At 39.0% G+C, this 26,576-nt stretch overlaps 4 protein-coding genes and 2 non-coding genes across 7 annotated transcripts; all 6 read left to right on the forward strand.

The window, feature by feature from the left end:
* Positions 1 to 1,299: 1,299 nt before the first annotated feature.
* Positions 1,300 to 10,575, forward strand: LOC116296222 (scavenger receptor cysteine-rich domain-containing protein DMBT1-like). Of its 2 annotated transcripts, none has more exons than XR_016120167.1 (13): positions 1,300 to 1,637; positions 2,441 to 2,815; positions 3,161 to 3,511; positions 3,742 to 4,110; positions 4,391 to 4,543; positions 4,766 to 4,995; positions 5,265 to 5,346; positions 5,504 to 5,674; positions 6,027 to 6,347; positions 6,723 to 7,067; positions 8,850 to 9,215; positions 9,436 to 9,728; positions 10,440 to 10,575. XR_016120167.1 is itself a non-coding variant. In XM_089032368.1 (13 exons), the coding sequence occupies exons 1-12, from the start codon at positions 1,394 to 1,396 to the stop codon at positions 9,585 to 9,587; spliced, it is 3,159 nt and encodes a 1,052-aa protein (XP_088888494.1). In that variant the 5' UTR covers positions 1,300 to 1,393; the 3' UTR covers positions 9,588 to 9,609; positions 10,440 to 10,575. The 2 variants fall into 2 exon arrangements, 1 of the variants encoding a protein (XP_088888494.1); XM_089032368.1 differs by having other exon boundaries at positions 9,436 to 9,609.
* A 167-nt stretch (positions 10,576 to 10,742) lies between these two features.
* LOC148909795 (uncharacterized) lies at positions 10,743 to 11,696 on the forward strand. Its single transcript, XM_089032371.1, has 4 exons — positions 10,743 to 10,775; positions 10,991 to 11,350; positions 11,453 to 11,524; positions 11,624 to 11,696. Exons 2-4 carry the CDS (start codon positions 11,148 to 11,150, stop codon positions 11,694 to 11,696), a joined length of 348 nt encoding a protein of 115 aa, XP_088888497.1. The 5' UTR covers positions 10,743 to 10,775; positions 10,991 to 11,147.
* Positions 11,697 to 11,731: 35 nt separating this feature from the next.
* LOC116296223 (uncharacterized) lies at positions 11,732 to 17,657 on the forward strand. Its single transcript, XM_089032369.1, has 10 exons — positions 11,732 to 12,044; positions 12,215 to 12,286; positions 12,412 to 12,483; positions 12,671 to 12,742; positions 12,888 to 12,959; positions 13,349 to 13,426; positions 13,828 to 13,997; positions 14,309 to 14,449; positions 14,847 to 16,415; positions 17,015 to 17,657. The coding sequence occupies exons 1-10, from the start codon at positions 11,944 to 11,946 to the stop codon at positions 17,299 to 17,301; spliced, it is 2,634 nt and encodes an 877-aa protein (XP_088888495.1). The 5' UTR covers positions 11,732 to 11,943; the 3' UTR covers positions 17,302 to 17,657.
* Positions 17,658 to 18,030: 373 nt separating this feature from the next.
* LOC116296225 (GDP-fucose protein O-fucosyltransferase 1) lies at positions 18,031 to 26,272 on the forward strand. Its single transcript, XM_089032370.1, has 13 exons — positions 18,031 to 18,189; positions 18,518 to 18,612; positions 18,846 to 19,016; positions 19,897 to 20,015; positions 20,711 to 20,906; positions 21,507 to 21,737; positions 22,294 to 23,126; positions 23,376 to 23,404; positions 23,938 to 24,026; positions 24,122 to 24,216; positions 24,407 to 24,506; positions 25,079 to 25,170; positions 26,182 to 26,272. The coding sequence occupies exons 1-7, from the start codon at positions 18,066 to 18,068 to the stop codon at positions 22,459 to 22,461; spliced, it is 1,104 nt and encodes a 367-aa protein (XP_088888496.1). The 5' UTR covers positions 18,031 to 18,065; the 3' UTR covers positions 22,462 to 23,126; positions 23,376 to 23,404; positions 23,938 to 24,026; positions 24,122 to 24,216; positions 24,407 to 24,506; positions 25,079 to 25,170; positions 26,182 to 26,272.
* On the forward strand, positions 24,929 to 25,002 carry LOC116296227 (small nucleolar RNA SNORD36). The gene has a single exon (XR_004197103.1). It is a non-coding gene; the product is annotated as a small nucleolar RNA SNORD36 (small nucleolar RNA).
* Positions 25,642 to 25,744, forward strand: LOC116296228 (small nucleolar RNA SNORD67). The gene has a single exon (XR_004197104.1). It is a non-coding gene; the product is annotated as a small nucleolar RNA SNORD67 (small nucleolar RNA).
* Positions 26,273 to 26,576: the final 304 nt, after the last annotated feature.

Below are 26,576 nucleotides of genomic sequence, written 5' to 3' on the forward strand. Positions count from 1 at the left end.
TGCCGCGAGAGTCAAGGGGCTATTATTTCATCAAAGACTTTTGGTACTGTATTACGAATATAACAAGCGCTAGGCCACCAAGTTCATCATCTTTTGAATGAACCGTGCACGGGACGGATACTCCTTCGAGCACGAAAACTCTTCAGATGTATGTAAAAAAAAGATTATAGATTACTCAGCTTTAAATGATAAGAATGAATACAATTCTAACAAGTTTGTTTTCAGGCAAGAAAGATGCATTGCAAGATATTTTTTGGAAGATTTCTGTTCTTCGTCATCTTTTTCGACTGCGCTTCCTTGAAAGGTTTGTTGAACACTGAAACAAGTTTTATATTCATACTTTGAATATTTCAATTAATTACAAAATTATTTTATTCCTATTTAAACTCTTTGAACGATATCAAAAAGAAAATAGTGAATTTTGTAAAGAATCCGGAGAGAGAAGAGTCGATTCTAACGAAGCAAATTTTGTCGTTTATGAGAAAAAATGTATCGCACTTAATTGCATTTGATACGACAAGTGGCAAACATCTGGCCGATGTTTCATTCAAAATAAAACAATTGTTATCCAGTTATCCCACATGTCAGAAATTACTGGAAAAAGATTAGAGAATTTTTGATGAATTTTTATAAAATAAAACAAAATATGTCGAAAAATTGATGTCAAAATAGCGACAGTCCCCTTCAATCAAGAACAGATGGTTTGTTTTTTATCCCATGAGTTTCCAACCCTCTTGATTCCGCCACCAAGAAATGTCAAAATAACCTCAGATTTACACAAATATTGCTTAGCTTTGTCAAACAGAGTTTATAAACTTTAATAACACTTTGATAAACGTTAACTTTATTTTGAAGAAACAGTACATTGTGCAGAATTTTAAAGCTGGACGCGTGTGGGGATTTGCAGAACACGAGATGAGAGAAGTGTTAGGATAATTATATATTTCAAAACAGTAAAACGTGTTGTATTGTAAATATAGACTACTTCGACGACACGACGGCCATCTTGAACCACAATGCAATATGGGACGTCCAAGGTCAAATATAGAGCTAATGTAATACTTGATAATATATTTTTCTTGATATCGCCTGTCATTATATACAGCTAATTAATGAAACAAAGACAAACAATGAAGCTATACATATTATTAGCTATATTTGTTTTGTTTTGGCCCCTGAACGACCCGTAATGCCTTGCGATTCAAGATGGCCGCCGTATCGTCAAGGTACACCATTGTTCAAAAGGCATAACTTGTTTAAAACTTGTGTTCTAGATTCTCTATTCGTTGACATTCAAAACTCAAGTGGAACCATATCAAGCCCCAACTATCCAGGACAATATCCCAAAAATACCGAAGTCACGTGGAAAATAACCATCCCAAATGGCACTAAAATGGCTTTCTGGATAAATGACATGGACATCAAAAGTTACTTCAATTGCTTCATAGACTGGATACGAGTATATGATGGTCCACTCGTTACTAGTCTCCAGATAGCGCACTTGTGTGGTACGTCCAAAGGGTTCCCAATCCTGTCTAGTGGTAAAAGACTCGTTGTAAAGTTCCATTCATCTAATTCACAGAAAACTGGTTACAGAGGGTTTTCTGCGTCCTTTTCAACAGCAAAACCGGGAAAACGTAAGCTTTCTATCGATTTTTATATAAGATCTGCACTCATGTATTCAAGTATTATTTTCTGAAACGCAACTTTTTGTTTACGCTTCCGCGTGATGGAAAAGAGATTCAACTGAATATCGGGACACGTCTGGACATGTTGGACGATTGATCTAAAAATAAGACTTATTATTTTAAAAAAGATTTAAAGTTATCAACGTTCCAACTGAAATAATGACTTAGATCATGAACATCTGTGTGTAAATGTGGGTGTTTTTTACGTTTTTATTGTTTTTAACTTGGCAATGGTGAAATTATAATGAAAGAATATTCCACATCGACTGATAAACAAAAAATCACTGCAATTAAACTAAATGAAAAAGATTCAAATAAAGCAGTGAATACAGAGTGCTTTCACGTCAGCCATGTTGAGGCGCACAAAAAAAACAATCTGTGAAAAAAAAAAAGAGAATAAAATAAAATAAAAATTAATGTTTTGATTTAAAAAAATTGTTAGAAAAAGCTAGAAAAACGTATAGAAATAATGAATTTGTCATTTGTGAAAGGAAATAACTCGGGGAAAAATTCCCGAAAGTCCTCGTACGGCATCGAACCCAACATTTTCCGGATATCCGTCGGATACCAGTCGGATACCCGTCGGATAGTCTAAACACTCATGGATATGACAGAGGTATTTTGTCACACAAAAGCATTGCATTATTCGACTCTATCAGTTGGTTAAAAAAAGGAAAAAGCATAATCGAATAAAGACTATTTCTCGTCCCTCCCAATGAATTAGCAGCTGTACATTGTCCATTGTATTTCAGCTTGTTTTCCATACTATGGAGTAACCCTCACACATCCTGAAGGAAATATCTCATCACCAGGCTATCCGCAGCCATACCCGTCATACACCGCGTGCCGATGGGATATAATAGGAAAAGAAGACCATAATATTCAGCTGACGATCATCGATACACATATCAAGACTGTGATACGATACTCTGATAAAGATTATGTATCCGTGAGGGATGGATTGGACAAGAACGATAAAGAGTTAATGCGGATCTCCAGAACTATTTCCAAACCAATACTAGTGATATCAAATGGAAGAATAATGTCTGTCACGTTTATGAGCCGTCACAATGACAGCCCAAACTTTTACCGAGGATTTCATGCTACTTATAAGACTCTATCAGTCAGTAAGTTATTGCGTCAATCAGGCCCGTAGCGTGGTCTCAAAGAAGAGGTGTGCGTTTCGGAAAAACAAAAGAGCAGCTGAGATAACAATAGTTTTTATTGCATGTTGTTAGCTTTAAAAAAACCTCTCCGTTTAAGGGGGTGCGCCCGCAAACCCCCCAACCCCCCACCCCCCTTTCTTCCCAGCCTACTATGGCCTGTCAATAGCAACCTGCAGGGGATTGTACTTTGATTTTCTTCAATCTGGGATGTCAATCGTTACTTTGGTAACCAGCCGCAATAGAATTATAAAGATCCATGACATGAATAATATATGTTATTTACTTTATCTTTTTGGTTGTTTTAAGTTTGTGGTCATTTCTCTATCAAGAACCAGGCTTCCACACGAGGTTACTTTCACAGCACCAACTTTCCTAACCAATACCCCCCAAACCACCTCTGTTTTTGGCGATTCGATGCTCCTCACGACCACTTCGTTCGTCTTTTATTTTTGACATTTGAAACTGAACGCTTTTATGATAAGGTAACGATCTATGATGGTAACACGACAAACAATGATGTGTTGGTCACCCTAAGTGGTTCTCATGATGAGTATTTGGTCGAATCGACTGGAGTAAGTTTAATGGTACAGTTTAAAGCAGATAGAGTAACGCAACTCAGAGGATTCAATGCCAGCTACCAGCTTTTACTAGACAAACGTGAGTATATTAACATTATTGGCTTAATACGGAATAAAAGCTAACTGGAACAAACACGCAAAAAATACTCTATTAATGCAATGCCTTGGAGATTTGTTCTTTCGTTTTTCCATCATTCCCAAAGAGAATCATCTTCAAGAACCTTGATATCAGTGAAATGTTCCCTAATGTGTCATGATAATATATCTTAATTTTACTTTCTTCCGGTTTTTCTTTCTTTTTTCTTTCAGGCTGCAAGAGAGGAGATGTGATAACCGTGAACAAGTCCTCCGGGTCTTTCCATATCTCGAACCATCCATTTCGTTACCCGGCCAATTCTCTCTGCACCTGGAATATCACAGCACCGACAGGGTATAGAATAAACCTGACGTTGAGTACAATGGACATCGACCCCAGCCAACACTGTACATCTGATTTCATGGAGATACGTGATGGGAAAACAAAGGGAAGCCCTCTCCTTGGAAAATACTGTGGTAACAGCAGTGATGTTCCGTTACCTGTCATATCTAGTGGTCCACACATGTTGGTTATTTTTACCTCTGATGATCTCAATAAAGCTACAGGATTCGTCGCTCATTATTCAATGATTCCTGCTCAGAGTGAGTACCAGTTCATAATTTTCCTGATTTCTTCTACAATTATCTATAAATTAAGCAATTATCACGATCAAAATTTGATTCGTGAACGTGAACGAAATTCATGGACGCGTCTTCGGTAAGCGCGCGAAAATCCTCGATCCTGATTGGTGGAATAAAAATATGCAAATTATCTCCCCACTCTTCCCCACTGTTATTCTCGCTTCAAACGGTGTTAGTATCAGACTTTCTTTCTGCTTTTGCTTTTCATGTAATACGTCCTGTTATTTCTAATCCTATACAGACGAGTCTTCCAAGGTCACCTGCTCTTTTGACCATGGCTTGTGTGGTTGGCAGAGGTCAGGATTAGTATCATCATACTCCTGGGCTTTGTACAGCGGTAACTCATATATGAGGTCCGACAACAGACCTTCATCTCACCGTTCACCGGCAAAAGGTATCGATCACTTAACTTTATCTTGATGTAGCTGCATGATGATGATGTCGTCGTTGCTTCTGTTCCTGTTGGTGGTGATTGTGGTTTTATCGAGTCGATCGTCGTCGTATCCTTCAGACATCGTTTTATCTTTTCTTTGTTTCTTTTCTTTTCCTTTGGGATCCTTTATATCTTCAGCATCTTCTTACTCCTGTATTTTCCCCTATTGTTTTCTTTCGGCAGGAAGATATACCTACATCATTCATGAAGGCTACGATCACAGCAAATCTTCAACTCTCATCTTCTCTTCTTTTTCTGGGTCAAAGTGTATTTCCTTCCATTACATCTTGCTTGGTGTTGACCAGACAGAATTGATACTAAGTGTCGGAGACAAGCAAGTCTACAAAATGAATGGTAACCAAGGCAACGAGTGGAAGAAAGCACTCATCAACGTCACAGGACTGACTGGCGGGGTGAGTCACTTTAAATAATGATGATGATGAGGATGACGATAGTGGTAATGATGGTGATGACGACGACGATGACGATGACGATGATGATGATGATGATAATGTTGATAATGATGATAATGATGATAATGATGATGATGGTGGTGATGATGATGAGGATGGTGATGATGATGGGATGATCTTGATGATCTTGATAATATAATGGTGATATCAAGTAATGCATAAGTACAAATTGATAAAGATTAATTGATCTGTTTCGTTTTTATTTCAAGTTATTATTTAACGGTACCGTATACCACAAAGAGTCTTTTGTTGCCATCGATGATGTTAACGGGTCTGACAATTGTACTAACGGTAGGTTAAAGGAATAAGGCATATTTGGTTGTATAAGGAGTAGAAAGGGACTGGAAAATGTAGAGGTTTGTCCACCACCTGCTCTTGTGTAGATCATAGGGATTCAAAGTTGAATCATTAATACAAAATATTTTGTTACTTGTCGTTTCGTTATTAGTAACGTCATGTCAAGTACTAGAAGCACCAGCCAATAGCAGCATGACCTGCACATCTGTCAATCATATTGGTAGCACTTGTACATTTACATGCTACCGTGGTTATATTTTGGAAGGACCTTCTTCTCGATCTTGTCTCTATGGGACATGGACGAAATGGCAGCCATTTTGTTGTAAGTCCTTTTGTTGTTACTAACATCATTCATGACTTCACCCAACCCCTTAAAGTCCCAGATTCCTTTACTCTTGGAAGTCAATGGTGGTGTAGCAGTAGTGCACTCATCTCTCACCTCTGGGGTCTCAGGTTTGATTCCTGGGCCCATCATCACATGTGAGTAGAGTTTGTTGGGTCTCTCTCTTGATTCAAGGGTTTTTCTCTGGCTTCTCCAGTTTTCCTTCCTCCACAAAACCCAACATGCTAAATTCCAATCGAGCCAGTCGTGCTCTAACTTTGATCAGCCCAGAGGTTTCAAGGTTTCAGTAAAACTGTTGTTTGATTGGTATGGTGTCGTTTCTTTGTTCCAGTGAAGGTACGTCTTGCAGATGGTTCATCACCATTACAAGGTCGTGTAGAGATCTCACATAAAGGAGTCTGGGGCACAGTGTGTGGACAAACATGGACCTTAAAAGAAGCTCGTGTTATTTGTAGAATGCTAGGTTTATCTGACGCCTTTGCAGCCATAAAACATTCATTCTTCGGTCATGGGACAGGACAAATATGGCTGGCAGGAGTCCAGTGTACTGGGCTAGAGCGATCAGTGACCGAGTGTAAACACGTGGACTGGGGAGAGGCATCGAGCTGTACTCATAACGATGACGTAGGAGTCATCTGTGGACGACCTGCCTGTAAGTTCGTACCATATAGTTAATTTTCGAGGGTTGAGAGTCTGGTTCGTAGTGCAACCGCAAAGAATGCATAGTTTTGTTCATAGTTTTGTTGAACAGATCTGCCATTTTGCCAACTTTAACAATTTCCACTACTTCTGTCAACATTCCACAAGTTATTGTTTATCGACAGATTTAGAAATGCGCCAATGTTCGTATTTTTGAATTTGAAACTTTGAAGGTTATTTCAACTTGTCTGTCTGAAAAGGACAGAGTACCACGTGACTCGTTCTTTTATGCAATGTTCACACCACAGGTATCCCAGATTTATTCACATTACGTTTTATATTTACGAGTTTTTTAAGTTTAATAAGATCCATGTTTTTTATTTTTTAGTATCCATTCGTCTAGCTGATGGCCATTTCTCCAACCAAGGTCGCGTTGAAGTTGCTGTAAATGGTTTATGGGGGCAAGTCTGTGATGATTCATTCGGTATCGAAGAAGCTATCGTTGCTTGTCGTATGCTTGGTTTGCCTCCCCCTTATACACTTGAGTCAAGCACTGTTTACCTTAAAGGAAGCAAGTATGGGGAGGATGGTAAACCAGTTTGGCTGTCAAGTATTCGATGCACTGGAAGAGAACTTGATCTTCTGGCTTGTCAACATGAGTTGGGATATGGTGAATCGTTATATTGTAGAGGATTATGGCGAAGAGCAGGTCTGATTTGTGGCGACACTCAAGGTCAGTCTGTAACATCATGTTTACTTATTAATATCTTATTGTTAGTCCTTGGCATGGGGATTGGGCACGTACTTGTCGCACAGGAAATGGGTAACTCTTTTGGGTGGACAGATCAAGTAACAGATCAATATAATGGAAGAATGATTACTGAGATTTCGTTAGGAAAGTGTTCCGCATTCCAAACATGAGAGATTAAGATTGCAGTGGCGGATCTAGGGGTGGGTTTTGGGGGTTGCAACCCTCCCTATTAGAGCCATCGTGATTTATTATTATTATTAATTTTTTCATGACAACACCAACAGCATCGCGAGTTTTATTAAAACAGGGGTGCCGAACACATTTCGCTCGCTTTTTTTTCTATACGCCGTGTGTGGGACCTGAAACAACCATGCTCGCCTGCAGCAAATAATCGTCTCCTTAACACTTTGGTCTGCCATATCTCTCCACCACCTCAATCAATGCTACAACCCCCCCTTTGAAAAAATCCTGGATCCGCCCCTGGATTGTTTCAGATCAAGATTGCTTATCTGATATAATGCCTATTAAACCTAATCGACAAGAAATCAGGTATTCTTTTAAAAAAGATTACTGTATATTTAAAATTTGATAATAAAAAAATATTTTGAAAAAATATCACATATGCATGGTGGGATTCGAACCTATGTCCAACGACAGAAATTAAAAAAAAAAAAAAAACGATTCTTCTGTGCCATACCCCCGAGACATCCGCAGAGCTGAGGCGGCGTATGGACTTCGGACCTGACGGCGATTAAATCCTTCTGCCCTTGGGTGTACGAATTACGCAAGAAAATGTTCTAGCCGAAGCATCAGGGGAGAGACCAGCCGGCCCCCAGACCATATCGGCTAATCCCTTGCATCTCTGCCACGCACGGAATCGGTTGGAAGTATAATGTTAAAAAGTCTAGTCTATTCGGTGCATTGTTTTCACGGCTATTGTTATGGTAATTTCTTGGAACCGTGGCCCAGTGGAAAAAACTTGGCCATTTAAGATACTGAGTCAAGTCCGGTTGAAGAGGGTTAGCACCTGGATGGGTGACCTAAACATCATACCCACTCAATGTTTGTTTTGTTTTGGTTTTGGGGGTTTTTTTCCGTTTTTTTTCCTGTTTTTTTTGTTTTTTGTTTGTTTATTTGTTGTTGTTGTTTATTTTGTTTATTTGTTTATTTGTTTATTTGTTTATTTGTTTATTTTTGTTTTTTGTTTGTTTGTTGTTTTTTTTTCCTTTTTTTTTAATACAAAATATTTATACTTCGCTGTGTTTTTCTTGCTCGCAATTCTTCCCAGTGTAACCGATCGATTCCTATCTTCCATTCGCTTACGGCAAGAGGAATATAGACCAAGCCATATAAGTAAAAATTCAAGGAACGTCTAGCTTCCACATCAAGGGCGACTTAAAACAATTAATCGCTGCAACCAAAACAAGACATTTACATCATCCTGGACTGATGTTAAGGCACGGCTTACCCACAGATCGAGTTAGAATTTAGAATTTGTGGAGGGAGGAAAACCAAACGGAGAACCCGGAGAAAAATCCTTGAATCATGGGAAAGACCTAACAAACTCTTCTTACATGTAATGGCGAGTCCAGCTATTGAACCTGAGACTACTACTGGCACGCCACACTTGATTGTTGAATACACTTGAACTTTTCTATTGCATTTCGTGCCGTTGACAGACAGAGGGTATGTGAAGGGAGAGTGTGTAGCGGAGAGATTAAACACCAAAATTAATTATGTATTATTTTCTCTGACCTGTTTCAGTTTGTAAGTACGACAGACCTAACATCATGAACGCTAGCAGTGGCTCTATAATGACCGCCTATTATCCAGTCCCTGTATCCGTGATTACGTCACTTTATAACTGTAACTGGCTGATCAAGGCCCCAGCGGGTAGTCACGTGATCATGACTGTAATGAACGTCCAGTATAGTCAGTATGGTAGGATACAGTTTCGGGATGGTTACACCATGCAAAGCCCTTTACTCGCTGAACTGTGGCAGTATAAGTACAAAGATGCCACAAGAACTCCACTCATCATCAGGTCTACCGGTCGTTACATGTTAGTCTGGGATAGAACCATCAATACAGGATTTCATGCTATTTACAGAACTGAAAAAAATGGTTTTAGTAAGTTATTCTTCGTCCCTGCCTCCCTGCCTCCATGCCTCCCTGCCTCCCTGCCTCCCTGCCTCCCTGCCTCCCTGCCTCCCTGCCTCCCTGCCTCCCTGCCTCCCTGCCTCCCTGCCTCCCTGCCTCCCTGCCTCCCTGCCTCCCTGCCTCCTCCATTCACCATTCTCTTTATATATATATATATATATAAATTTCGTTTCTCATTTTGCCGTCCTAGGATCTAGCTGTTCTCCTTTAAAAATCCCTGTCAACGGTAACATGACGTGTTCATCCGGGAACCTCACTGGTAGCGTGTGTTCATTTACGTGCAATCGTGAAGGAGCCTTGAGTGGCCCTGCTAATGTAACATGTGGTGTTGATGGACAGTGAAGTGACGACAGGCCGTTCTGTGGTGAGTCATTTGGAGCGGGAAGTGAATAGAAAGGATCAATCGTGAAGGAGCCTTGAGTGGCCCTGCTAATGTAACATGTAGTGTTAATGGACAGTGGAGTGACGACAGGCCGTTCTGTGGTGAGTCATTTGGAGCGGGAAGTGAATAGAAAGGAAATGAAGTTAATAAAAGAGATGGGAAAGGCTGTGAAAGGAGAGTATAGTATACTTTAGTAATATTAATAAATATAAATGATATTTATTTATTTATTTGTAAAAGGATCGCATCATGAGATGGTGTAGACTGGATGATGTGTCTTTTATTTACCGCTCGTCGAATCATCTATGTTGTGATTGGTTGGTCGGTTTATGGTAGTTCCGGACCCTTGCTACTGCGCATCTATTTCGCGCATCTCGTTTTTTACCCTTTATTTACGCTGTTTTGAAAATTGATTTAAATAATGTCAGAAGTTGAATCCTTTTCTATAACTTAACAAAGTATTTCGCTAATTCATGGGACTTTTGAGGCAAAAATGAAATGTTTTCAAAACATGCTTAGATTTTCATTGCCTGACTTGATCACGCGCGGTAAACTGAAAAATCCCTCTTTTTTGAAGCCTTATATCTCAATAACCAATACGGCGACCCCTTTCTCTTTTTTCATTATTTGAATACCCTAACGATGAACTTCAAATGAGTGAATTTAAAAAAAAATTCATTGAAGAATTTTGAAGATCAGACACTACCTTATGCTAGCGCTGTGATTGGTTGTTTGGTCGTTACGTCTCCACCCAGAGTGTTTACTTATTGTCGGTGATACACTCTCATTCAATCTCATTTTCTTTTTATTAGTTGATGTCAAATTACTAAACGGTGAAAAACCAAACATCGGAGAGATATATATTTCTATTGATGGCACCTGGGCAAAAATCTGCCATTACAAACCCTCTAATACGCATGTGTGGGGGTCAAGAGAAACCAACGTCGTTTGTAGGATGCTTGGACTTCCTAACGCCACCTTAACGCCGGTTTTTAGGCTGAAAGCAGGTTCAACCTTTACGTTGGGAAAAGACACAGCCATGTGTTCAGGAGGAGAAGAATCCTTGGCAAAGTGTCAAAAGTTTTTTCCCTACAAACAGGGTCGCTATTGTATGGAAATAACATCTGCTGTTTGTGGAACACCTCCGTGTAAGTAGAAAAGCTTGGTATGATGGATTTTATTGCTTGTAAATTTCTTCAGCCATCTAAGTGCATTAAGGCTTGGTTGAACCTAATTTGCATAAAATATATGTTTTAAGAAACTCTTGTCTTATATATAGTGGAAATTCTTAATACAACATATCAATGATGAATGCGAGCCGATTATTTAATGCTAAAAAGGTTTTTTCTTCGTTACTTCACAGTATGTCAGTCCTGTTCTTGCTCTCAGAGTACACTTAATGGTGTAAAAGTCAATTGCACGTCTGTAGGACTGACAAGAGTTCCACAAGAATTGAAGTTTTACATAAATATCCTGTAAAGTATATAACAGACTATCGTAAATATTGTACCAGGAGAAATATGGGGCAGGAGGCGATCAAAGCGACCTTCCTTCGTTCAATTCTTGACATGGAGGGTTTTCCGCATTCATGCCCTTCATTTGTCATGATATATATGATTGTACAATTAACTCTATCTTTTATTGTTCAAAGGGATCTTACGAATAATCAAATTAAGAATATCGAGAAAGAAGAGCTTGAAAACTATGAACAGCTAATGCTATTGTAAGTAAGAGGTCTTTTTAATCACTGTTACCAGTTTCATGTAAACCATTGTGTAGTAATTAACACCCGCCCGTACCATATCTTTGTATTTATTCACAACAGAAATCTGACTAACAACAGAATAACTTCAATAAACGAAACAACCTTTCAAGGATGTAACGCTCTGGTTGGTCTGTAAGTATTCTGCGAATCTTTAGTATAAGCTAGAGTAGAAAAGATACAAAGACTTCGGATAGGATATTAGCAACTAACGTTCAATTGTAATTTTTGTAGTAATTTAGAAGGGAATCCAATCCACCAGATAAATGGACAACCTTTTCTCACAGGAGTAGTTCACGTATTGTAAGGAAACATTAATATATACCTTGTTTATTGCTGGAAGAGAGTGAGTATATTAGCCCAATGTAACGGCCTCCTGTCTACTCACTTCTCCATCACTTTCCCTCTCTGCCTCTCTTCCTTGCCCCGAGGGGTTTTTCTCTGTGTTCTTTCGCAGTTTTCCAGTCCCTCCAAGAAAATCAACATGTTAACTGAGAGTTGTGCGCATAGATTATTAAATGTAACAATATCTTGTTTTTTGGATTGTGGATATTATGGGAGTAGATTCTACATTCTTATCTTTCAGGACATTACGACAGTCAAAACTCTTTACTATCAGGGATAACGTATTTAAGTCATATTATTTGAAAACTCTGTAAGTCACAACAGTCTAGCTAGCCTAGCCCCATCCCCACCCCAACCCCCCTTCAAACACAGCTCTGAATCTATCCCCACCCCAAACCCTCTCAGACTTCCATCGTCATAGTCCCACCTTTACCGTACCCCGCTACAAGGTCAATCTATTAATCATCGTGTCTTTGTTAGAGATTTATCGATGAATTACCTCACTACAATCAAAAGAACAACCCTGGGATATATTATGAAACTGGAAGTACTGTGAGTACAAGAGTTTATGATGATGTAGAGACGGGATAATTGTAACATCTTATCGTCACGCAGTCACGTTATTGACGCACACTCGCGCAGGCTGCTTTATGTTTTAATCTTAACGTCTTGCTCAGGTTTTTGTCAAGTAACAATATCTCTACCATCGGGGATGCGGCTTTTGCAAGTTGCCCATTTCTGGAGAATTTGTAAGTATAAAGAAAGTGGTAGACATTTGTTTATATATAAAGAGTTATTATGTCCCATTATGTCCCATGGCCGAAGAAATGGAGTGTGTTGATCAAGTGATATTGTAATATAACTGTTTTTGCATGTTGTGTTGCTAACATGCGTGCGCATTCAATGAATATCGTTACTGACATGTTTAATTTTTAGGTTTCTTGAAAACAATCAGCTTCGCGTCATCACTTCCAAAATGCTGTACCAAGCTCTACGTCTTGATGTGATGTGAGTATAATCGAAACCTTAACCATACGAGTCAACCTGCCTTTAAATAAATGAGGATTTCTGTGATCAAGCATATATAGGGGAGGGGTGGGGGTGTGCTTACCCCTCTAAATCCGACCTATGATCTATTTGCACTTGTTTTCAGAGTTCTTTCCAACAATCCCCTTGAGACCATCGAACCTGGAGCTTTCTCTTCCAACACTAAACTCACAATGATGTACGTATGTTATGTATGTATGTACGTATGGATGGTTGTACTGTTTGTGATTACTATAATCAACAATATCTAATTTAAGTGATCAAGGGTGGGGTAGGGGAAGTGCGTTCCACTCTCACCTCTGCTGCGGATGCCCATAATGGAAATGCACCAAATCAGACGAGTTGCTGTCTGTATATTAGACGAGTTGCTGCTTAAAACGACACATTTCAATGTAAAGCTGGCTGGTTTTACCAAATAAGGCGTGTAAACGCTTGTTTTGCAGCAAAAAGCCCGTGCATAGAAGTATGAGAATACATTAAATGTGATCATCCTTTTGCGCGTTGCGCTTTAATTCATGCTAGCATTTTTTTCAGGGTTAGTTTGACGCTTAATGTTTTTATTATCAGTTACATGCTCAACACCAATATCCACACACTGATGATGGGCAACGCACATTACGTACAATCAAGTCTATCGTCGGTCGTGTAAGTAATTAAGTTAGTGTTAATGTAAGTACCAAGATGTACCGTCTACACTGAGGTTAATGGGCCAAGTCCTACCGACTGGCCGATCAATCAACTGACGTCTGATTCTTTCCAGTAGTGTTTGGCTACTTTGGTGCTAAATAAACGGGTGTATGACTGGCTGATGACTGAGTGAAAGGCTTAAATGATTGACTGATTGGGTGTCTGAGAATGTACTGGGTGTCTGATTGGGTGTCAGAAAATAGACTGGGTGTCTGAGAATGTACTGGGTGTCTGATTGGGTGTCAGAAAATAGACTGGGTGTCTGAGAATGTACTGGGTGTCTGATTGGGTGTCATAAAATAGACTGGGTGTCTGATGATTGACTGGGTTTTTGATTGACGGCTGCCTGTATCTCATAGATCAACACTGAATCAACCTCCTCCTGTGCTTGTGTCACGTGACTCGCAAGCTGCCTTAGAGAACTCAGGCTACGTTTGTCGCCTTGAAGTGTCGGCTGGTTACGCCAAGTGCTATCCATGTGCACCAGGCAGTTTTAAACTGGGAACTCGCTGCATGGAATGTCCAGTTGGTCAGTACTTCTACAATCAATAGACCATTTTCAATTTCAGTACCGCTGTGTTCCTTGATTGCAGACTTACTTACTCAGGGTTAGCCTCGTATCAGTGTCTAAATATTCACAAATACTAACGGTAAAGTAAAGAATGCACAACTTCAACAATACGAACACTTTAACATTCCACGGACCTTCATTGGAAGACGTGAATATTTTATATTATATACAAAACCTAAATCAAGGCTCAGACCGAGTAACAGAGAACTCGAAACTGGAGTATCGGGTTTTTTCACCTTCACAATTACTGAACTCTTCGTTTTTTCCAGGAGGGTTTTATCAGGACTCTATTGCGCAGTTTAAGATCTACCCTTATGGCAATGGTTGCCTGGAGTGTCCAATAGGTTCGTTTGTAAGCTCAGACGACGCACCAGGGAGAGCAGAGAGTGATTGTTCTGTTTGTCCACTGGGTAAGAAACCAAGTTTTAAAATTTGTTGTTTATTTGTCTGGGTATATGGATCCCGTCAATCATAAGACAAAACAATTATTCAGACAGTTGTATATTCGATGGATTGAAGCTAAAACGTTGGCCGGAGATGTCTTGTACGCAGACATGACAGACAGCAGCACAGAGAACCCATTTAAGATAAGAAAAATAGCTTGCTTTCAAGTCGTGATGGTCGCTGTCAAAAGTATCGCGGGCGAGCGTGAGAGCGTGGCAATTTCAGGCCAAAATGTAAACAACGCCGATAGTGAGATATTCTTTTACCTATAAATGGGATTCCTGTCAAAAGCTGTAAGCATCCAATGAAAAATCTCTCGTTACGCATGCTGAACTTTTACAAACCGTTTTTTTTTTCTCTTAGGTACTGACCTTACAAGGAAGTCTGGGTACCAAGCTTGTCTATGTCTGACCAATCACTATCGACTTGATCGTTTTGGCCCCTGCCTGCAATGCACCAAGGGATACATATGCCATAACGATTCAGTCAGTTTATTAAAGGGTTTCTACTGGCACTGGCCCAGTAACAGTTCGCTTAAACTCTACAACTCTTTTACTGAAAATCTCCAAAGGCGCGGAGTTCTCTACGACAAGAGTCTGGCTAAATACAATAGGTCTATTCCTAAAGCATATGCGTGCCCCATGGCTCATTCATGTATAGGAGGACTCGAGTCCAAGTGTACGAGGGGTTATAAGGGCCCCCTCTGTGCTGTCTGTAGCCAAGGCTTTTACCATCTCATCTCAAGGTGTCAGGAATGCCCCACACTACCATGGATCGTAGCCCAGATTGTAATCATGTTCATAGTTCTTGTGATTCTCCTTGTGGTGGTTTGTTATCAACGGAAACAGACAACTTCCTCTACAAGATCGACGTCTGACATGATACTTGCTAAACTGAAGATTGTCATAGGGTTCTATCAAGTGACTTCTGGAACATTGGAATCATTTACATATGTCGCTTGGCCACCTGCCATCATGACACTTGCAAAGTATGCCAAGATGATGCAGCTTAACCTTCTTCAAATTGTCCCTTTGGGTTGCCTGAGTGATTCTTTTGCTGTCGATGCGTATTCGAATCTTGCCTTCATTATGACTTTCAACGTATTGGTCATCGTTACTTGTGGGATGTACTTCTTAGTGAAAACACTCCTGGCTCTAAACAACAACCAGATTGAGGAAGATAAAAGGATCGTCGTGCAGAGGGAGACCAAAGCAAGCAGCTTAAGGGTTGCTTTCGTATTTCTGTTCATTACTTACCCATCGACTTGTGTTCAGATATTCCAAATGCTTCCACAAACTTGCCATGAAGTTTGCACGGGACCTGACGCAAACAACTGCGATTCCTATCTGAGATCAGACTATTCGGTAAAGTGTAATGACGACAAGTACAAAAATCTTCGGCCTTTGATTTATCTTCTTGTTGCTTACCCTATTGTTTTTCCTGTCTTCTCTCTTTTCCTTCTTTGGAAGTACCAGCACAAAGTTGGAGCCGTCACAAAAAATACGAGCACCAAAGAAGACACCCAGGTCAACCTACCACGACAAAATGCAGTATCCATGGGATTAAGATTTCTTTACGAGAACTACTCAGATGAATGTTGGTTTTGGGAGGTAACAGAGCTGATGCGCAAGGTTCTTCTTACATCAGTCATGTCGCTGATGGATTCCGAAAGTCGTACCTACCTTGGTCTGTCCTCCATCCTCTCTGGCTTGTTCAGCGTATTCTTTGCCTACAACAAGCCCATTCCAGATTTGTTTGAACACTGGTTACAACTAGCGTCTTTACTGGCCACTAGTGTTAATATGACGGCCGGCTTACTGCTCAAGATACCTACACAAGAAACGACGTCAGGTCTGAGCGGGGAGATCGAAGAAATCGGTGTGACTGCACTTCTTCTGTTTGCCAATGTTTTTGTTGTTGGAATGTTAGTCGGTGAGTATCGGGTAATCTGAATTTATGGCAGGAGCTTTCAATTGTAATGTTCGCGCGCAAAGCTTTCCTCTAATTTAATTTTGCGCACGATGATGCCTGTTTTTCTTATCATTATTGATATCATTTTGTAGGGGGGATTGGGGAAGACTTCTTGCGGCAAGTGCTGGGTGATAATGATGATACTCACTTTATGATCCAGAACGATTTCAAGAGGGATGGTTGGTACTTAGAAAGGCATTACGTAGCGTCAATATTTAGGTCTTACGTTATCCTTTATTTTATTACTTTTCAACTTCAAAGGGGATGACAAGCTATCCTCCCAATCCATCCTCTGGATCCTCTCTTGCACATTGGTTTACTTTAATGGCCAAATACACTCGTATTTAATGTTTTGCCCATATATTTCAGATCACCTGTCACTCTCTTGAGAATAAGATTCTTTATTTAAGTTGTATACATAATCACGTGTCTTCTCATATGCAATCGTTAAAGAAATGGTACTCTAGGGAATGACATGTGGTTTAAAAATGGGGAAAAATTAGTTGATTACAGTTAACTACTGTGAAAAACAAATGGATTATTCATTTGTATGATTTCAGCTCAGTATGTCGTATCAGTTGGACAAATCGCTTGGAAATTCAAAAGCAACCCTCGATGTTCTGTCGAATGCTGTTTCATGCTGTTTCTGACCCTCAACGAAGCTGGTGGAGAGGCTAGTGGAGGGAAAACCATCTCAGGGCTCAGTGCAGTGCAGTTAGAACAGCTTGATCAGATGGCAGTACCAACGATGGAAAAAAGGATTGACAAGCCTGACGAACTGGAAATGAAAGGCCCGAGTAGCCGTGTCGTTGATACTTCGGGTAGTCACGTGACGCCTATCGCTTAATCATATAACACCAAGACTTCATCACTCGTAAAACTGGTGCCTAAAACATTATATTTGATCAAGAGTCCTTCATGGTCTCTTGGTTTGATTGATTGTTTGCAGTAGTTGCATAATTCTATGTATTGAACAAATATAAAGCCGGCTTTGTTATGCATGTCGTTATACAGTATTGCTTTGAGGATAAAAGCAATGTTATATAATCGATAAGAAACATTCTAGAACTTTAATCACAAGATTCACAAAGCTCAATGTTGGAGAAGAATTTATCTCTGCTTGCTACTGTATTCTGAGTGCCATGCCGTACTAGCTCATACTTATACTGACATATATATAACAGCTGATACGAGAGTACCGAAGATTCTTTGTTGATGTTTGTTGGATATGGTGCCCCATTACACCCCACATCCAGTTCATCCCCTCCCCCTTAGGGCGAGCGTTCTCATACCTCTCATACCCAATGGTTTTCAGTGCCATCTGAAGCCGTTGAGAAGAGCGAATGTTGAAAAATCCCACTAAACGCCCTCAGACTGCGCTGAAACTGAACTTCACCAGAAGACGGAACAAGGTACAAGCAACGACTGTAGCAAGTTTTGAAGCAAAATGTTAGTGAAATATTTTGTAGTTGCTTCATCGTAACTCCAAAGCATGCATTCCCTTAAAAAAAACACAAAAGCGCGCACTACCCTTTCTTCCCAAATTGGGTTCCCTGTGTTGTCCTCTTTCTTCTCATGGGCTTCCTTTGTCATCCTGCGAGGTTGTTGTTGATGATGTGGTGTTTTGATTTTTACATAAGTATTTTAGCGATTTTTAGTATTTTAAAAGTTTATGGAACTGAATCCAACATCACATTCGATGAGAATGGATATATTTTGTATTGTCCGTGTATGGGTAAGTCTTGATTCTTTTAAAAAAGTTGTAGATTTCGTAGAATTTTACGTTGCTTTTATTTGTTGGGCGTCATACGAGGGGATTTAAACTTCGCGATTGATAACAATGTACTGTTCTTTTTTAGCTCTAAATGTTTAGATCTAAAAAGAAAAAAACTTCATTAGTAAGAAAGTCCACGGTTAACAATTTTTTGGTATGCTACTTATTTCTTTCTTAGACTTCTGTAACTCCTTTCAGTCGAAGGCGATTCGTCAAAATCTTATCATTTATTTTGATCAGTTTGAAGAACTTTATTTAAGAGCTAGAGTACTTGTTTTTGCTTTTGTAGGCAGATACGGCAATCAAGCAGAACATTTTCTAGGATCAATAGCATTTGCTAAGGGACTTAACAGGACTCTAGTCCTACCGCCTTGGCGAACATATGTAAGTATATCTACATATAATATCAATATTCTTTCTCTAGGCAGTTGTAAAAGTATTCTCTTGATCAATAGTTGAAGTTCTCTTACATGTATGTCAAACAACATCATAAAACTTTAATTATTTTTAGTTGTTTGAGTTTTTTACTTTTAAAAACAAAGTATTATAGCACATATATAATTCATAGTTTTATTTTATTTTCATTTTTATTGATTTTTAATTTTTCCCTTTTGCAGAAAAATATAAAATTTTCAGAATTTTTTGAGGTAGCTCCTCTGCAAGAATATCACAGAGTTCTTTTGATGGAAGAATTTTTAGAAAAAATAGCTCCAAAATATTGGCCTGTTGGGAAGAGAATAGGTTATTGTTGGCTGCCACCTCAATCTACTGTTAAGTGTACTCTCAAGGTAATTTTACGATACAATACTACCAAAATCACTCAACTCTTTGCACAACCAAAATAACGATCAATCACAAATTGAATTTTAATTTAAGTCACATGACCGATCTCTCTAAAATGGTCACATGAGTTAACCAAAATGCAATTTGATCGTTACTTAGGCGATGCTAACAGTCGAGTGATTGAGTCATTAGTATAATGTTATTTATTATACTCATTGCATTCTTCTGCTTTCATGTTCATTATTGCAAGTCTCATCTTTAAGGGTACTTGGACTTCGTTTGGTGAGGAGGTGCCATGGTAACCGGTCACACTCTCTCTACCAAGCACCCTTGGTCGAGATGGGTCATTGGGCTATGGCCCAGTTGCCATGGTTACCTCCTTGCTGGGGGTTTTCTCACAAAACCGGATCCAACGTTGGTACCTAGCCCAAACTCATCAGTCGATGAGTTCTAAATGAGGCTAGATGTAATTTAGGCAAAGTTAAAACCACGACTGAGCCTGCGGCTCAATACTTAAGCGGCTCATCCTCTTCACGCATGTGCCTTGCTCGGGGCGCGCTTGCTGCTAGCTAGTTTGTATGCTATATTTGCAGCGAAGGTTTTGCATAGAGATTCTTATGTGTACAAAGAACCTCTATTCATTATTATTATTACTATTATCACTCTTTTCAATAAAGTTAGTCTCTTCAAAAAGCTAGATCAATTTTGCAGTACTTTCCAGTCAAATGTGAAATCCTACAATTTTTGGGTTTTGTTTGCTTCACTTCTTCGTATGAAATAATAAAATATTTTATTTCATGATTTCCATTTTTCCTATTTTTCATTCTTGCATCTTCTTGTTTAATTAACTGTAACTTTTGTTTGTATCATGCAATAATTGTCAAGGAAGGGAATCCATTCCAACAGTTTTGGGATGAGCTTGGTGTTGACTTTGATGGTTATATGTCACATCATCTTAGTTTTGATGTAGAAGATCCCTACACCAAGAAGGAATGGGAACTAGAGTAAGTTGATTATTGACCATTTTTGAGTTCATGGATGCTTACGTAATACTGGACCAAAATTGCTATTTAAAATAACCAGGCGTTACCCCTTGTTCAAAAAAGGTGGCATTTTTAAAGCATAGCCAATCGTTTTAAACTTGATATTCATCAATGGTAATCAAGGTACAGTAGGCACGCTGATTAATATTTAGCAGTAGTCACTCACCTCTCATCTGTGAGGGTAGAGGGGGCTGGGGACTGGGAGGGGGACACTGAGATGATTTGCTTGTTACAAACAAGAAATCTGATTATGACCACCCATATTTGCATACAAATTGGCCCCATTGTTTTTTATACTGCTTAATGTAATAGTGCTGTACCACTCAAATTGCTTCATGAATCCACCCCTTGGGCCAGATTTTTTAAAATGACCCCCTCAAATTTCACTGGCCCCTCGAGCTCCCCCAGTAACAAATGAATGGCCCCTAACAGCTCAGTTACAGCCCTGACTCTTGACTACATTCCCAAAACAGTTTGCTCAAGCACTAGCCATGCTTCTCCCCTTTTCCTTGATCACTTGACCACAACATAGGGCTCCCGTTGATAGCAGTAACTTTATTACTGAAGGGAATACCCTGTTTGAATAAAGGTTTTCATTCATTCATTCATTCATTCATTCACTTTACACAAATGATCATTTATTGTTACATTGCTAGGTTCCCACCCTCATCTTTTCCAGTATTAGCACTAAGAGGAGCCCCAGCTAGGTTCCCAGTGAATGAGGACCACAGACACATACAGAGGTATCTAAAATGGTCTCCTCACTTACTGAAACAAGTGAGTAAGCTGATCAGTGAACTTTTGCCTAAGGGACCATTTGTTGGTATTCATCTTCGTAATGGATTAGACTGGGTAGGTATGACTGTGTGTTTGCTAAGCTGAGCGACATATCCCTAGGTCTAAAACCCTTATGTTCTCACGGACACTCATACCTTAAAATGGAGCATAGGTGGTGAGATGGGGTAAAGTGTGCACCGGCTGCCGTGTCCTTATTAAACCAACGCTGGCGTTGGCTCAGCTGGTTAAGGTATTTGTTGGACGAGATGTCTTAGGTTCCAACCCTAACCGGACCAATGCACAGGGTGAAATAAATTCAACACTGAATACAAGCACATTTCGTATTTGCGTGAATAATTCACGGTAGTGACTGCAACAGGATTTTCATTGGCTGAGCATTAGCCATGTGATGTATGATGTATTTCACTGGGAAGCACGGGTGGCGTGCACTGCTAATGCATGCCAGGGTTTTATTTTCCTCCGGGTAAGATTAGATTGTTTCAGAGTATGTCGGCATTTACTATACGTACGAGCATCATCGCGCCGTTTCACAGTGACGCGCGCAAAATCTGCCGCCTTAATTGCTAGATAAATCACTCGAATGATTTACTTAGCTATAACTTAAGTTAAATCCTCCCGCAATATTAATTCACATAATTTTACCACTTCTTACAGGAGAATGCTTGTATGCATGTAGAAGGGCTGCCTAACTTCATGGCATCCCCACAGTGTCTTGGCTACTCCCAATATCGCAAACTTAACAAAGAGATTTGCTTTCCTTCGAAAGTAGAAATCTTGAACCGAACTAAGGCAACGGTAGAGAGGATCAAAGCTAGTGCTGTGTATGTTGCTACGGATAATGAACCAATGCTCTCAGATTTGAAAGCCACTCTTTTGGAGTATAAGGTATACATGTACAACTGAAATGATGTACTTTTTTATACTTTTGTTGCTTTGCGAGAGAAGCACATGTAATAAGAAATAGCTAACAAACCTGTGGCCGTCGTTCTGCAAGGGCAGATCAAGGATTCTTTTGAGGGAGGATTCAAAACCTACACTCAATTAGTGATGTCATTTTTGATGTCATACACACACTATACCAGTCGTAGCGCACATACACCTACATAAGAGTCATGACTTTCAATAGAAAAGGTTTACGATATCATAGTATCAAATTGAGCTGATCCTCGTAGTATATGAAGCAACTTATGCAGCTGCAAATTGAAAGACTCAGAATTTTTTCTGAGTCTTGAACGGGATAGATTAGTGTAAAGATTTTCTGTAATATATCGTATGTTAAAAAGGGGGAACGAGTTGCAAAGGGGGTCCAGACCCCTGAACCCTACCCTGGATCCGCCCTTGGACTCCTACAATGAACGCTCTTCAGTCGTGATAGTACTAAGTTTACTCTAAAAAAATCTGATTTATTCTATAAGTGTTCTCTGTTTTCTTATTTTTCCAGACGCACGTCGTTCATGCAAATCCTCCACTCCCTCAGATAGATCTAATTATCCTTGCCAAATCAGACTTCTTTATTGGGAACTGCGTTTCGTCGTTTACCGCTCACGTTAAGCGTGAAAGAGACGTTAATGGTTTGCCTTCTTCATTCTGGGGTTATACTGAAAAATAGCAGCAGCAACAGCAACATCATCACTAGCAGCAACAGCAACATCTTCACTAGCAGCAACAGCAACATCTTCACTAGCAGCAACAGCAACAACAACAATACACCAACACAACCAACACCACCAACACTGAGCAACAACAGCAAGTGACAACAACGAACCAAACAATTTACAGCAAGAAATAAATAGGAACTAGCAAGAAAGGTGGCACACCTCCGAAGCACACTATATAGAATTCGTTTTCATTTAAAAACGCAGCAAAAATCACTAGCACATGGTAGAAAAGTAGGGGGAAAATTAGACAAGAATAAAAATATTAAATTAGTAATTAGAATTTGTCAAAAAAGGAAAGCGAAGCAGATTCGAAATAAACGTATTCAAAAAGGTCATATTACAGAAATGAGCTTGATCTTTAGAGTGTAGTAAGAGCACCAAAGGCTTTCTTTTTCAGCCACACAAATTACCGGACCGGATTCATGCATCCTCAAATAGTCCTCAAATAGAAATTATTATTTCTTGATAACATTTCGTCTCCCTAAATAAACAAATAAACAAACAAAAATAAATAAAACAAAAGAGGAGGTCCCAGGTTCTCTCGTCCTGTATATCGCAAAGGTTCATGGGTAATCCATCCACGTGCTTCATTTTACAGAAGAAGGAGAACGCGTTGGTGAGTTTGTGAAGTTTGTCTTAACTTTTCACCCTCTTTTTCCCAACTTAGAGACCCCAAAAGCCCTAAATACCTTCGTAGGTTCCAAGTGATGAGAATAATTGCAAAGTTAGACTGCATTTAGTGTAGGATGACTGATAATTTAAGTCTCTGATGGATGAATCTTTGAGTTTAATACTAGTGTAAGCCATGTGCTTTCCAAGTCCAACGGCTTGTTTGTCGAAATTTAATTTTGTCTTCTACTTTCAGGTATTTTGTAGTACGCTACGGTTTTTAAGGTAAGAGTATACCTCAGTGAGATTTGGTAGAGATTAATCTAAGAATTGAACCATAGAAAAATGCATTTTTTTCTGCTTTAAGTTGAAGCAGATTACTCTAATCTTAAGCAGTGGAATTTGTAGCTGGAATGATGAGAGAACAATAACTTTCGTTCTTCTGAAGGAAGACATGTGGAAATCTTTAAGATCTCTGACCAGCTTAGCAAGAAGTAGTGTTTTTATTTGTTAAAACCAAATTCTGAGAGCACTATGGAGGGGGGGGGGGGGGGGGTGATTGGGGTGTATTTAAATATGTGCAGAGTCATATGAGGGGAAGGAGACATAAGATGTTATGAGATATGCCTTTGGATATCAAGGGTGGTGTAACAGTAGTATCTAGTTGCCTCTTTGCGGTCTCAGTTTGACTCCAGGACTGGGCATCATATGTCATAGTCAGTCAAAAAATATTACACAATTTATAGAAGGAATACAAGTAGTATGTTAATGAATTCATCAGTTAAAAAATAATTATAATTTGTATTATTACAACACAGCTATTTGATGGCAGCAGTCAATATGTATTTCAAGAAAGAACAATTCTATACTATACCTGGCAAGCTGATACCACAGAATTTTGGATTTTGTAAGTATTTTCTCAATAGTCCATTTTTAATCTTTCTTAACACAATCTACTATCTTAAGTGAAGTGTTTAATTAGGTTTGTGATTCTCCCAACAGAATTTGATTTGAATATGAACAGGATCCAATTAGTAGCAGGATTATTAAGGTTTTGCCAAAGTACTTGAAGAAACTCCTTGATAAATGGAAGTCAGGTAATTAATTAACATCTGTAGTAATTAGTTTTGTCTGGATAACAAGATGCAATGATGAGTACAACATGAATTTCTTCACCTGAAAACATCTTAGTGAAGATAACTTATGTTTCTGAGGTAAATGTAATGGAGAACTATGTTTATTTACAATGTAAAGAAATGATGACGTAGGTTCCAATTTATTTTGTAGGTTGAGGATCCAAGAGACTACAAAATCTGAACTGTACAATGACGTGTGTTTGCCACTCTATCATTTTAATTACAAGAGAAGCAATGAGAAGAAACACAAGGTACGGCAATTTGTAATCAGGGAATCAAGGCTGGCATAGCAGTAGAACACTTGCCTTTCACCTGTGGGTTTATTAGGTTTGATTTCTGGAATTGTCATCTCATGCAAGAAGGGTTTGTTGTATTTCTCTTTTTATTTGAGAGTTTTTCTTCAGGTTCTCTCAATCCAAGTAAACAAGCTAAATTCCAATTCATTTTGGGAGTTAGCAGTGCTCTGACTTTCAGGGTTGGATGTTTGAGTTAGTCATGCCCTGATTCAGATCAGTCCAGAGGTTGATTAACTTTTGAATGGAAAAAAAAAGGAAAGAAATTTCATTCAAGGTGGTTTTAATTGGTTGTTTGAGTCCTAGGTGCCACTCCTTGCATAAGTGATATTGTCAGATGTATGCCAAGCCAAATTCATCAAAACAGGTGTTTTGCTCAGCTGCTGTGATGATACTGAACAGATAACTGAATATCTGTGTAGAAAAAAATACGAGCTTTTTAAATCTGAGCAGCTTTCTAGATTTCTCATATTCCTTTTCATACGTTTTATCCAGAATTCATATTGATATATCTTATTCTACTGTATTAGATATAAAGTCAAGTAATCTTGGAGTACATGTCGATCAGTTATCCATTTTGATAATGACAATGGTTTTAAAAGGAGCTATCCCAGAAATACTGGTAAGTAGGTAGCTCAGAATATTAAATATCCTAAGCTACAAAATATTTTTGGTTTTTCATTCTTCTAAGACCTCAACTTGAATTTATTGCACCTACATAATAGGTTAGTTCTGTAATTGCAGTGCTTCTCTAAGCATATATGAATTTGTTGTTGTGATATAGTAGGCGTTAGTGGATGTCAATCAAGGTGTTACCATGACGTAAGTCCTAAAAACTTTGTTTTCCAACAGTCACGGAAATACTCTGATGAAGTCCACCAAATCCTCAGCCTTTTGTCATGACGGCAAATTGTACAATACTGGGCCCAGTTGTTCAAAGCCCGGTTAGTGCTAACCCTGGGTTAACTCTTAATAAGACCTATAGAGTTAATCCTGGATTAGCGCTAATCCAGCTTTGAACAACCCGGCCCTGTGCATGCTATTGAGAAGCATTATAATACTCCTATCAACTAAAGTATTGAAAGAGATGTGATTCCCAAGTGATGAGTTGCACACATCACCAGTGCTTGTGGAGTTCCCAGGTACTGGCTGATACCATGATGACATCTAGAATGCACAGGGGCCATCTGATGGGATCATGTGATCACACCTTTCACACAAATCTAATTGTCATTGGACAGGTGTTATATGTATGTGGTGTTAAGTCAATTTGTGGTTTATTGACCTTAGTGTATAAGGTGTAAATTGTGTGATGCACTTAAGATGGGAGTACAGTTTGCATTAAGAATATCTGCACACAGATGGTTTGAGCATAAAAAGTAACTGATTTATTGGCAGTTCATATATTCACTTGAAGTTAAATTTAAATGCACTGAACTCACCTAACATTCTTTCAAAATAATAGAACAGCCAATGGACTTGGCTTTGACAATTATAAGAATATGCTAGTTTTTATTTAGCCTTTTATGGGAATATGAAGCTTCGTTGTCTGGTATTTAACTCATGATTCAACATTGTCTGACATTTAAAACGGTTGAAGATAACATGTTTATTTTTTTATTTGTTTGAACAGGTTGAATGGAGGCTGAATCAACAGAAACCAGTTTGTTCCATGCATTGTCACTACCTTGTTCATTCATAGTAATAAAAATGGATTTCATCTACCTTTCTGTTGTAATGTTTTGGGACAATACCCATTCACATGTAGCAAACTTGTTTTTTCTAGTGCATGTTTGATTCTGCCTCATAAAATTCAGAATATTTTTATCAGAAATTTTTTTTTAAGATTTGTCATTAATTTTTTGATATTTTTAAAAATCATTTTATATATCCTTGGTGCTTTTCAACAACTTCTTGATGAGTCTACCCTTCCCTCAGGGTATGTGAATTGGGTGTCATCCGATCCGTACAGCCTCAATTTCTTTGAAATAACATCAAGATATCACGTGACTGCTTTAGGCCCTGTTT

Source organism: Actinia tenebrosa, unplaced genomic scaffold, assembly GCF_029948245.1.
Source record: "Actinia tenebrosa isolate PJP-AT-01 unplaced genomic scaffold, QUT_ActTen_1.0 PGA_scaffold1__47_contigs__length_23844297, whole genome shotgun sequence".
Taxonomy (NCBI): Eukaryota; Metazoa; Cnidaria; class Anthozoa; order Actiniaria; family Actiniidae; genus Actinia; species Actinia tenebrosa.

Coding starts and splice junctions, on each gene's coding strand:
- LOC116296225 (XM_089032370.1), top strand. CDS start 18,066: ATGATGTGGTGTTTTGATTTTTACATAAGTATTTTAGCGATTTTTAGT. Junction 20,907..21,506: donor TTCGTAATGGATTAGACTGG/GTAGGTATGACT, acceptor CACTTCTTACAG/GAGAATGCTTGTATGCATGT. Junction 21,738..22,293: donor CCACTCTTTTGGAGTATAAG/GTATACATGTAC, acceptor TTATTTTTCCAG/ACGCACGTCGTTCATGCAAA.
- LOC116296223 (XM_089032369.1), top strand. CDS start 11,944: ATGGGAGTAGATTCTACATTCTTATCTTTCAGGACATTACGACAGTCA. Junction 13,427..13,827: donor TCAAGTCTATCGTCGGTCGT/GTAAGTAATTAA, acceptor TGTATCTCATAG/ATCAACACTGAATCAACCTC. Junction 16,416..17,014: donor TGTTGTTGGAATGTTAGTCG/GTGAGTATCGGG, acceptor GTATGATTTCAG/CTCAGTATGTCGTATCAGTT.
- LOC148909795 (XM_089032371.1), top strand. CDS start 11,148: ATGGGGCAGGAGGCGATCAAAGCGACCTTCCTTCGTTCAATTCTTGAC. Junction 11,351..11,452: donor TATGAACAGCTAATGCTATT/GTAAGTAAGAGG, acceptor TATTCACAACAG/AAATCTGACTAACAACAGAA. Junction 11,525..11,623: donor TGTAACGCTCTGGTTGGTCT/GTAAGTATTCTG, acceptor TAATTTTTGTAG/TAATTTAGAAGGGAATCCAA.
- LOC116296222 (XM_089032368.1), top strand. CDS start 1,394: ATGGCTTTCTGGATAAATGACATGGACATCAAAAGTTACTTCAATTGC. Junction 2,816..3,160: donor TTATAAGACTCTATCAGTCA/GTAAGTTATTGC, acceptor GGTTGTTTTAAG/TTTGTGGTCATTTCTCTATC. Junction 4,544..4,765: donor TCACCGTTCACCGGCAAAAG/GTATCGATCACT, acceptor TTCTTTCGGCAG/GAAGATATACCTACATCATT.